The sequence below is a fragment of the Oratosquilla oratoria genome, chromosome 17 (assembly GCF_046742065.1).
Source record: "Oratosquilla oratoria isolate Oo_2021 chromosome 17, ASM4674206v1, whole genome shotgun sequence".
In the NCBI taxonomy this organism is placed as follows: domain Eukaryota; kingdom Metazoa; phylum Arthropoda; class Malacostraca; order Stomatopoda; family Squillidae; genus Oratosquilla; species Oratosquilla oratoria.
Genome location: NC_134793.1, coordinates 17,634,100 through 17,646,524, shown reverse-complemented (window position 1 = coordinate 17,646,524; position 12,425 = coordinate 17,634,100). Strand labels below are relative to the sequence as shown.

At 37.2% G+C, this 12,425-nt stretch overlaps 1 protein-coding gene across 3 annotated transcripts in view; it reads right to left on the bottom strand.

Moving 5' to 3' along the window:
* Positions 1–10,833, bottom strand: part of NC2alpha (negative cofactor 2 alpha) — a 32,539-nt gene extending 21,706 nt beyond the window's left edge. The window contains exons 1-4 of one of the 3 annotated variants that reach the window (XM_076200494.1): positions 10,669–10,833; positions 4,883–4,955; positions 2,253–2,346; positions 1,136–1,329 (exon numbers count right to left, since the gene is read on the bottom strand). In XM_076200494.1, coding sequence (XP_076056609.1) covers positions 1,136–1,329; positions 2,253–2,346; positions 4,883–4,955; positions 10,669–10,710 — 403 coding nt within the window. In that variant the 5' untranslated portion in view covers positions 10,711–10,833. The remainder of the gene's footprint in view (positions 1–1,135; positions 1,330–2,252; positions 2,347–4,882; positions 4,956–10,668) is intronic. The other 2 variants (XM_076200495.1, XM_076200496.1) reach the window with 2 other exon arrangements.
* Positions 10,834–12,425: the final 1,592 nt, after the last annotated feature.

Sequence of the window (12,425 nt, the reverse complement as noted above, 5' to 3'; positions counted from 1 at the left end):
CAAAGCAAGGATAAAAAAGAAAGCCAAATCAGAATATAAAGACTCAAAAGTAAAAATACTGTGATGCAAGGAAGGAAGGTGATGGGGGGGGTGGTGGTGCTTATTTATAAATGTTTTGATGCAGCCCAAAGAGATTTCTACCATCTTCTCTTTTTCAGCACGAGGGGATAAAGAGGGTGGTTGTCAATTAAATGAAGCGGCATTGCTGTGAATGTGCTGTGTCTTGCTGCACTGCTTCTGACCCAGGGCCGTGAGCAGGATACAGGGATGACGCGTCATCCATAAGGAGCTAAGATGAGAGGGAAGAAAGGGTGGTGGATGGGAGTGGAATGGGTGGGAGTAGGTACTTACCTTTTAACTTGGCTACCTCCCATATGTGGGGGGAAAACCCTTGGTATAGAGATAGATAGATAAGAAAAGTGTGTTCTCATATAACCATCAAGAACACATTGTTACATTCTGCATTTAGCATCTTCTTGAAAGTACAGAAATAAAAGAATTTTCCAACATTCCATAAGGTTAATTTTAGCTCCCTTGGTTAAGAAATGCTACTATAGGAAATTGATGGTACTATAGCATGCTATCTCATCAGGTCAATCGTGAGTATAGAAACACACTATAAGCTTTGGCAATGAAGATGCTATTGATCCATCTACATATCTATTTACATACACACATACACCAAAGGCTTTTTCCCCCTTACACAGGAGGTAGCCAAAAAACAAAGGCATAGAAACCACTCTCACCCATTCCATCACCTACCTACTCCACTCCCCTCCCTCTTATCTTGGCACCTCCTGGATGACAGGTCATCTCTGCATTTTGTCCACTGCCCTGGGTCAGAAGCAGTGTTACAAGACACAGCACATCCACAGCAAGGCTGCTTCATTAAATCTGTGACCTCCCCCCTCTCTGTCCCCTCATGCAGAAAAGGAGAAGATGGGGAGAAATCCCTTCAGGCTGCATCAATTTATTTCTCATACGTACTCTATATATAAAAGAGTCTCTTCCCCTTTATAAGAGAAGAAGCCAATCAAGGAAGGCACCAATCCTCCACCCATTTATTTCCCTTTTAAAATATCTTAGCTCCTTGAGATGCCGACACAAGAAAACGCAACAATAATCATCTCCTTACACTGACTATTAGAACTCGGGCTATTTGAAGATGGTGATTCACTAGACTGATTCAGGCTGAGGTTCAGGGGTTGTGAAGGAGAACCTTGAGAAACGTAGCTGATGTCCATATCTCCGTCACCACTGACGTCTGCTATGGAAGAGACCAGCTCCTTCAGGAAGTCAAACCTGCCTTCTGCCATAATGCACTGTTTTCTGTAATCATATATGTATTTTGAAATGTGTGGTTGGTAAACACTATACCTACGTTAACTCTTAAATATGAATTACATGTTGGACTTAGCAAGTATTTCAGGTTTCACTAGTAATTACATTATCTTGAAAAATGCTCATTAGCTGTACTGTATATCTAAAAAGTTAACATGATCATATGGATGGCTGTCAATCAATCAATCAATCTGTTGTCTCGTATTGCTCTTGCTGTTGCCCTGAGGAATCTTAGCCACCAGGCTTGCCCACATTGAGGAGATTTTGTGAAATTATCTGGTATGCAGATATTGTGTTCCGAGTCTTCTATGTAGTGACCATACCTGGGCCACTTGGTGTCTGACACCAGACCAGTTTTATATTAGTACTGCTTCAATGTTGGGTGTGATGAACTGACTGTAGGCATGCTAGTACCACTCAGTTGGCAACAGCTTCAGTCTGTTCCCAAAATTACAGTCACCCGCAATCAACTGGTTCACCCCACATGTCCTTCCAATGTCATCCACAAAGTCCAAACTTCTATCTAGCAATCTCATGTTAAACACTTTTTTTTTCCAATCTACCCATGCATGAACATGGACAAATACTGCATTGCAGGTTTCTGTCCTTGATGTAACAGTTCATCTCATACTATACAACACATTATGGAAGCTGCATTGTAGGCAATTATGCAAGCCAATATCACAATATATACACTATAAGAGATTTGTGGGAAAACCCTGTTCTGGCCATAACGTTCCTCAGGGAGATGCAACTGCTTTGCCACAGTATAGGTAGAGACAATAACAACAACCACCACCACATTAAAACATATGCTTCCATTTCTCATTAGGTGACAAATTGGGTGTCTGGTTTTCTTACATAACTAAAGAATTTCTATTTCCTCATTAAAATATAAAGTTATTACTTACAAATGTCCTGGAGTTAATGTTCTTGCATGCCGAGCAGCTGTGACGCTTCCTGCTCTTGAAAGCAAGGACTCCACAAAGAGTTCCAATGCTCTAGGTGTTCATAAATTAAGGTTAACAATAGTATTTTGAAAAGACTCTAAAGATTATATACATATTTATACCTGTATATACAAACATAACAAATACATACATGTACCAAATGACCTTTTTCTCACTTATAAGAAGAGGAAGGCCTGGTCAATTCATACATCCAGCTTTCATCCATCGCACACAAATCCAAAAAACCATCTGTTGTCCCTCCCATCTAAGCTTCTTGTGGATGAAGAATCATCCCTCTCCCATACTCATTGATTGGGTCAAAGACAATACAGTACAACACAGCACAACCAATGTTCTGAGTGTACAAGGTGTAATGTACATACCCAAGATGGTTGTAAAAAATACACTACAAATATAAAGTTAACCCAGCCATTCAATGTGGTGTGAACAATTTATGCAATTGTGCTGGAATATTACTTTACAACCTTTCTTATCTACTGCTCAAAACACCCAATATCAATAACCATCCTTTACTACCAACATATGGCACATGCCAGTGCAAAAATACATGAATATGTACTTGTATGCATAAACATCTGAATAGGAATAGTCAATCTTTAACATCTCAAACCCAAAACAAAACACAGAGAATAACAACAGGATCCAACAAAACCACCCAAATACAGAAACCAAAATCTTCCCCAGTGAATATCACATGAAACTTATGAAAATGACAGATACACAGTTCTATGCATGAGCCCTCAACATTCATTATCCATTTAATTACATAATACAAGAACAACTGACTGAATGCAATGAAGAACCAACACCAGCACCATATTACTCAAATATGTACAACGAAGAGCCCACACCATACCATACATCCATATAAAAACACATTCACATTACACCCCCACATTGAGAAAAAAAGACAAGAAAAAAAAAAAAAAAAAAAGACACACTAACACAACTATATTCATATCCTCATCTACCACTAAAATATTACAAAGACAAACTACCCCTGTTGCAACCATCATACAGAGAATGTAAAACACTTCAACTGAAACTACCCACCCTAGGTGTCCCACAGCCCCCAAGAGGTAGTAACAATCATTAGATTGGCCCGTGAGTCACTCAAGGAAGAAATATTGTGTTATTGTCTGGGTATGGTTAGGATGGGTCAATTTGTTTCAGTGTTGGTTAATCTATGTTAGTATTGTTTAAGTACTAGAGGATGATCTGAACACATTCATGTATGTATGTGTGGTTCTTGTTTCTCTTGGGGAGAGATTTTTCTGTGAGGCTTATGTTTGGTGGGGTATGTTGAAACAGGGAATGGAGTGGTCTGTCTTGAAGTTTCTGTTTTGTGATACGAGTGTGAATGTCTCTTTGTATGGATGTGCATGGTGCAGATAGAAGGTTGTTTGAGTTGTATGCTGCTCCTTTTTTTCAGTTCACTGTGCTCGTGTGATGTAATGGGATGGGTGAGTAGGGCTGAAGGCTTTTGCGTAGAACTGTGAACCTATTATGTGTTCTCTGGGTAGGACTTTGGTTTCTGCATACAATGTTCTATTGGGGTGTTTATGGCACATTCTGTAACTATTACCAATGCTCTCTTTTGTGTGCTTTGTAGGGCATCTATGTTGGTTTTCTTGATTATTGGAAACCATACTTTGGAGGCATATTTGAGTGTAATTCTTAAGAACTTTATAGACGATGATTAGGGTTTCCCTCTGCTGACCAAAGCCTAATACAACTACTGATCTTAATTTATTTTTGTTGATTTTCTTTGTCAGGTCTTTGATGTGTAGGCTGAAGACCATATGAATATCAAGGTGAGTGCCAGGATTTTTTGGATTCTTTTCCAATGGAAGGGGTTCACTGTTCAATTCTACCATTAGATGTTTCTTTGATTCATAGTTGTCTGGAGTGAGCAGTGTAATGATAATCTGGACAACAGTCCACTGCCTCTTCCTATTGAGATCTATAACAACTAAGGACTGTTGTTTGCTATTTTGGAATTCAAGGTTGTCCATGAGATTAAAGGCACTGATTCTACATAACATTTGCACAAATTACTACTATAGACCCTTTCTAAGATTATGTGGTAGAATTCAAAACAATGAACAAATATTTACAATGCCTACATCACTTATCTAGACCTTTTCCAAGAGTATGTGGTAGAATTCAAAACAATGGACAAACATCTACACTGTCTACATCACTTATCTAGCTGCCAGGTTCAAATAAAGCATGAACAATTTCTTATAAAGATGATGATGGAATGAAATTACAAAATTTATCACAAGTCATATACAGTGGAGCCTTGAATAACAAATGTCCCATCTAACAAAGAAGTTTTGTGAAAACTTTTTGTATGTTAATGAATGATACTTCAGGGTACGAACACAGGCGTATGCCTGTACATACAATCCCACTGGATCAGTGGTGTTTTGGCATGCTTGCCATAACAATTTTGGTTATTGAACATTTCAGTTTAAGAATGGAATCATGAAATGGGTTAAGTTAGTTATCCAAGGTTCCACTGCATTTCACTACCATGTGTAAATTCAATTAACATAAAAGGATATATATAATAACTGGAACGGCTGCTGCAACTTTACCCACTTCTTCATCAGTCTGCATGATTTTCTTGATACGAGACTGAAATAAGAAATAACCTATTAGTTTCACTTAATACATCTACAACAATAACATATAATTCTCAAGGGACCACAGAGGTAATGCTATTACATCCTATGATCAGAAGAGGAAGTATATGACAAAACTGAGAAAACATAAACACACCAAAAGCTCTCTCCCCTTTATAAAGTGGATGGCAGAGTCAAAACACTCACCTATTTTATACATATTTAAAACCTTTTTTTGCACTTATTCCATCTTAGCACCACATAGATGAAGGATTATCCTTCCCCCTGACCACACCACTCAGATCAAGGGCAATGCAATGAGGCACAACACTCCCACACAAGGACTTGATGGCTAGGGGTGGGCTCCACAATCACAATTAATCAATCCAATGCCCCAGCTCTATCTTGTAATAGACCTTTGGCCCAAAGGTAACTGGCCACAGGTACAGCTTCAGCCCCCAAATCACTATGTGAAGTGATTCTTTGCTGTTGCTTGGAAAACTGAAAAATTTGGGAAGGACTGTTGAGCCCATGTCCTCTCCATTACCAAGAGGTACATAGGTCAATCTGTTGCCCCTGGTCTCTCTTGCAGAAGACCTGTGGCTTTCTGGTAACTGGGAACAGCCTCTGAGCAGGACCGTCAGTCACTCAGGGAAGATATATTGTCATTTGTTAGTGTGAGGTGTTCTTTGGATATAGGTATCCCTTTATAACTCATTCCAGTTGTTTCAATATGGTGGCTACATGGATGTGTAAAGTTTACAACTGTTCGCAAGTTGAATACAAACTGGATACAAATTGTTATGCAGATGAATACTCCTACAATAAATGATGCACACTGATCAAACATTGGGCTAGAATGTTGTCCCATACCAGAAGGCACAGACCACCACCCAACTCACCATCAAACAAATTGGGGATTATTCTTAAATCAGTCAAGAGAGTGCTCGACTCTACACCAATGTGACATGGGTTTGAATCCTGGCAGTTGCATGGTTTCACTACAAACTATCTCCACACCTTTTAACCACTTCAGTATGACTCAAGTTCTTGCATGCAGCATCGGCTGCCATATGTAATTTACATCACACTTCTTGCATTATAAAATATAAAATAACTGCTGTATTATTTTCTTTTACTCTGAGTAATAATAAACACAGAAAACATGATCAAGACGCTGATGCCGGCATCCTTTTGTACCCACTCGTGCCTCATGGCACCTATGTAACCATCATTTTACTGAAGTGGTTAATACAAAATAATATTTCAAGTAACGTGTGTGATCAGTGAGTGTCCTTTGCTGTGTGTTAACTTGAGTAAAGATTCATATTCAGTAGTTATACGTTTTCACAAGGTGAATTAAAGCTAAAAACATATGGTGCATAAGAATACACTTGTGGCAAAGGGTGTACATTGATCACTTGTGGGGCTAAAAGTGCCTCAAGCCAGCCAGATGAAGCAGTTAACTCATAGTGAAAACATAATCACTTGGATTTGAACCCATATCATGTTGGCATAAGTCCATTGCTCTACTGAATGAACTAAAAATCACTCCCCAACTTGGTAGATAGTGGATTGGGTGGCTGCAGTGGCAGAAATAACTCCACACCTTCCTGTACAGGACAAAATTCTAGCCCCACATCTGATCAATGTGCATCTTTTGCCGCACGTCTATTCAATTGCATATTAATTTGTGATCAACTTGCAAATGCCTGTGGGCCTCACATATCCAAGTGGTCACCTTACTGAAACAAATGAAAGGAACTAATGATGGGTGCCAGTATACCTTCTGAGTGGGGGGGGGGGCATTATGCCCCCGTAACTCCGCCAGTGATGCCTATCATTCTTGTATGCTCCTCTATGGAAAGGGTTTTGGTCTCTTGTGTGTAAATGTCCTGTCAGTTGTTTTAGTGCAGCCAGTTATTATTCATATGGTTTTATTTTCTGCAGTATGTAAGATGTCCGTTTTCTTAATTGTTGAGTGTTATGGATGTGTTGTCTAATGTAGTTTTTGCAAACTGTATTAAAGTATGATTTATTTTTTCTAACATTGTTCTCCAATTCCAGTACCTACAACTGCCCTATATTTAGTATCTTATTTGTCTTTGCTGTCACATCTTTACAAGTGTGTCTGTTGGGTGTTTCTTAGATTCATAGCAGTTGAGGGTAAGCAATGACTCTGCGGACTTCTAAGGGAATTTAGATATCCTGTTTTGTGTTAGCCATAGCTTGAACTTGCTGAAATAAATCTATGCCATTTTTCTGCTGCAGTGCTGGCCTATTATTGTTAGATTATCTGTATAAATGGTAGTTTTATTCCTTGAAGGGCCCCATTGTGCAATCTTTTGAATCCTTAGAGATGGTTATTCTGTGACAATTCTGCAAGCCTGAAGGCTAGTCAACTGTTTCCCATTAATGTTAAAGTGCCCTCACTGTGGCAATTTAAATCTAGGCTCAATTCCTTCATGAAGCACATTTTTACTGACCCCTAAAAGAACACGAGAATACATATGATCAACTTTTCATTTGGCACAAAGACCAGCCCAATCAAAGTATTTATTTACCACAATTTTATACATCTTACTGGCTGTTCATCAGAGTCTCTTTTGCCTGATGGGTGGCCCTACCATGTGAAAAATTACTGTAAATATCCGTTACTGTTATCTCTTTTGACAGGATGTGTCTACAATCTGTCACGAGCCATTTATTTTACACCATTATCAGTTTTATCTTGTGGCACTTTCTTGTTGAGGCTTTCCAGTACTTGTAAGGTGAACCTTGTGGACAATGAAAAATAAAATTGATATGGAACAGTAACAATGTGGTGTTGGCATCACTATGGCAGTTTCTTGAAAACAATATGGCATTTGTGGGTGTATAGAAACCCACAAATAAAACTTCAGTCTCACTCAGACATGGGAAATAAATAACTGGAATATTCAAAGTACATATTTTTTTTATTCATTTTATTACAATATATAAAAAAAAAAAAAAAAAAAAAAAAAAAGGGGGGGGGGGGAGCTTAACTTCACTGTCTTGCCATCCATTATTAACCATAATAGTTCACTGTCATCTGATAATAACTAATTTTCCTCAAAACATTCCACTAGGTATTATCCCCCCCAAAAAATATTTTTATAATAATAATAATAATAATACACATAAATATAGCACTTTTAATCAATTTGGATGGCAAACATCAATTTTTGCATTATCAAATCTAAAATAAACAACTTTTCACACAAACCTATAAATGACCAAGTAACAAAGTGAACAGTAAGGTGATATGAGTTATAGTCAGACACCCAAAATAAACTAATACATTAAGAAATGAGTATTACTGCTAAGATGAAGCTACTGCCAGCATTATGTAGTTTTCTGAGGCTTTCAATTAAGTAAGGTTAGGTTTAATTAGATTAGGTTAGATTTGGTTAGGTTTGCTTAGATCAGGATGAGACAAGTGCTGTCAATATTGGCTACAACTTACAGAATACAACTGCACTGATGGCAATAATGAATGTTTACATAACGCAAACAGTAAACATTACTTTTTTTTTTTACATTTAATACTTTCTCTATGTCAGAGTTCAAATTTTAAAAATACTATCTACTATATGGCTGGTGATGTATTCAGAAAGGTATTGGTCTCGTATTTGCTTAGTTGTCAATTAAAATCCCACAAACTTAATTCCTAGCAGTGGCTGTTACCTGCACCAAAAGCCTAAATACACAGGGCAAAGGTGACAGCTTAAGTCGCAGCTACACGCCTCCAAGCATAGGCTCCTCACCATTTTGTATATATGGCTTTCCTATCATATCCTACTCTAACACAACCTAACTAAAAAATGTTGAGCTATGTATGCTTAACCTCTTCAATATGAGTCAAATTCTCGCAGGCAGTTGATGCTACCTGATATGCGATGATTCAATAATGCATCACAGTACTTGTATCATAAAACATAAAGTTACATCTGTACTACTCATTCCCTTTCACTATGAATATCAATAATCACAGAAAATATGATCAAGCTAGTTCAGGGTCACTCAGCTACAACTACAAAATAAATATAATCTAGACTCTAAAGCCAAAATCTTCATATACCCACTCACGCCTCGTGATGCCTACAAAGGCATCATTGTACAGAAGGGATTAATTAAACACACAATACAACAAACAGACCACGCTGATTTACTGGCTGGCACATCTAATTGGTGGGAATCAAAACAAGAAACTTGCTTCTTATTTCTTGTAACTCTTGAACAGGCAAGCTTGAATAAGTAAAGGATACTTAGGAAATATAGCATTCCTATCTAACAATACAAGTTTCTCTCCCTCCCCTTACATGCTAAACATGACAAAATAAATAACTGAAAATCTGTTCAATAACCAAATGTTGAATATTTTGAGAATAAAAGGGTAAAAATCCACAATCACACAAACACAGATATCTAACATGAAACTTATGTTGTCCAGCAGCCCATAACCTAACTTGGTATTACCTAATGCAACCGCTCCATAGAAAAAAATATAGTTTTCAAATGAAAAAAAAAGTGAAAATGTGTTAGTATGATACTAGAATTAAAAAAAAAAAAAAAAAAAAAAAAAAAATGTCAGCCTAATTCTACCTTCTGGTTTGTTTTATGTAAAAATCATGTCCATATTAACAATTTCAATTGCTACCAGAAGTACAAGGCTTGTGCCAGCTCTGCAATTTTCCAATTTGTAACCAGTAGCTTGTAATGCAAACCAATATCAACAGTATTTCCTGTACAGAGTTGTTTGGACAATGACACATTGAATAGCATTTCCAGGTCTAAATCAGTGGCTAACAGGTTGTTGGAGGAATGTCAAGACAAACTGTTCCAGACATTTACATATTCTGTTTTACAGAATATATGCTGATATCTTGCTTCTTATTCAGCCAATTCCTTTTGAATCTCTGTCATAATCTACTTTGCTGTTTACTTATTTTTTCTACTTCTCTATTTTCTTCACATTTTTTCATTTACTTGTATTTTTGTGAATGTATCATATGAGGAGGGGTTACTTCCCAGTAACTTATAGGTAGTGCCTGTACTCTTCCATCTATCTCATAAGGCCTCTGCGCAACAACAATAATAATAGTAATAATATAAATATTGTATTCTAATGGACTGATTAACTTCATTCCACAGATTTTGATAGTGTCATTCAAATGCCATAACCAAAAATGCTACTACAGATACCAAACAGAAGCGATGGCAAAATATCAAAATAAATCAAGATTCAAGAATCAAGGACTGCAAGACACAGCCACAAGTGACAAGGTACTCCTTACTAAAGCAGTTACAGACAGCAAAGACGTAGGAAGACTTAAGAGAACCATGACTAACAAAGCGAGACACACCTATGTCTACATACTTCTGTTAGATATTAGGATGCTAGGATCACAATCACAGCTATACAGAAACAAACAACTCCAACACAAGCAAGTGTCAAACTTTTCAATTCAGGTTTATTCAGATTGTTTGTTGGTAAATGTGACTTAATAAGTTACTTTCGTGTTTCGAATGTGCTCTCAAAATGCATTACAACACTAAACAAACTTGCAAGGTCCTCATTACACAAACCTTAACACAACTATACATTGCAATAGCCCTCAAGAAGACCTAAGGAAATTCAAGTCTCTATCTTTCACAACTAAGAACACATGTATCCATGATTGCAATATATCAAAGGTACTTACTGGCGGAAATCTGGCATTGTACTTTTTCTTTTTACTGGGCATTTTTTATACAATTTTAATAAACGTCAATTGCAATCCTCTTTTATTTGTAAGGAGGTCTGTTAAGTTTACACTACGAACGTTGTGCGTTTTCTATATTATCTTTTTTGCACGGTAAATAAATCTTAAACTCGAATAAAAAATAATTACAACTTACATTTATTTTTTAAGTATTATATTATTCTAACTTTAATCTTAAATATGAATATTCTTTGTTACTTTGTAAACTAGTATTATTTTCCACGTTAATATCACTGACCATCAAACTTCCTGCAAGCCATGAAAGAAGAGGGTTAACAGTGTGAAATAAGCGGGTAACTCTTCATGTGCCTTACTTCAGTTATAAAAACTATTATTATAACAACATAAAAAATCCCTGTGCAAATGAAATTATAATTTTTTGAAACAATCGAATGATTGATAACTATTTGCGTAGGGTTAACAAGCGTGTATGTGTTCGCGCGTGTACACACGAGGTCGAATGCAAGACTTCACATTATACAGTGTACTTTCACATGCGTTTTGCGAAATTGCTAGCAAGGTGACTATGGGCAAAAAGGAATGAAAATGCATAGGGGCCTGCTAATAATCAGCTCTTGAGTGAAGAGTAATTTAGCCGGTTTGATGTAGGACAATTATGAATAGTGTAAATTGACAAAATGGACGTAAACCTATTCTAATGTGCGGGCATCATTTCATTTGGTTACCGCCAGGTAGTTTTATTTACTTAGGAGAAAATCCCACTTCAAAGGAGTGAAACTCGCCTCAATTTTATTTATTGAAAGAAAGAATGGTCGATTGGTGATTGATTACTTTCACCTGTATGCAGTGGTATATATGTAGATTATATATTATCATTTATGGTTTAACTGTCGTCTCTCTTTCCTCTGTGTGTGTTGAAACGGTTACGGTCGTCCTTTCACTCTGCCCACTCCCCTCACCACCACCACCACGATCCAAACACCCTGGCGATGCTTTTATGCCTTCCCGTCCCCTGCAGCAGCTCTGCTCGCCCACTGATCTTCCCACCCAGAGTCAGTTCGCTCTCAACCTTGGACGATTCACGCCATGGATTGGACGTTTCGCCCCATTGACATAAGACAAGTCTAATGCAATAGTTGTCTTAAATCATGTTTAAAACGTTTATGGATAAATACAGTAATTTCAATGGGTTTGGTTTGGTGGATGGATGCTGCTGTAATGTAATACGATATCCTTATAAGGAACTGTCGATATAAAAACTATATAGCTCCGATGGTAAATTATTGCTATGTTTATTCATATACGTTTTACACACGATTTAAGGCAACTGCTGCACCAGTAAAGTGTATTATTTCAATAGGGCGAATCGTCCATGGTTGGGATCGAATTGACTGGGACGAAAAAGACCAGATAATCCTGGCGATAACGGGCGTGATGGAGTGAGTAAATATGCGCCTGACTTTTTTTTAAACAAATACAGTAATAAGGAACAATGTTTCACAATCAATCATTCGTACAAGAAATAACTTGCGTTATTTTACGGAGTTGAAAAAATGTCGTGGTGAGTTGTGTTTGAAATTTATTGAGTAATTGTTTGGGAATTGATTACTGGGAATTTCACGCTGTAATCGATGACGCCCCACCAATACTGATTAGCGAAACAACAACTGGCGTTTGCAGGAGAGGTATATAACCCAATAAATGATAATAATAATAATAATAAATATAGATTAGAT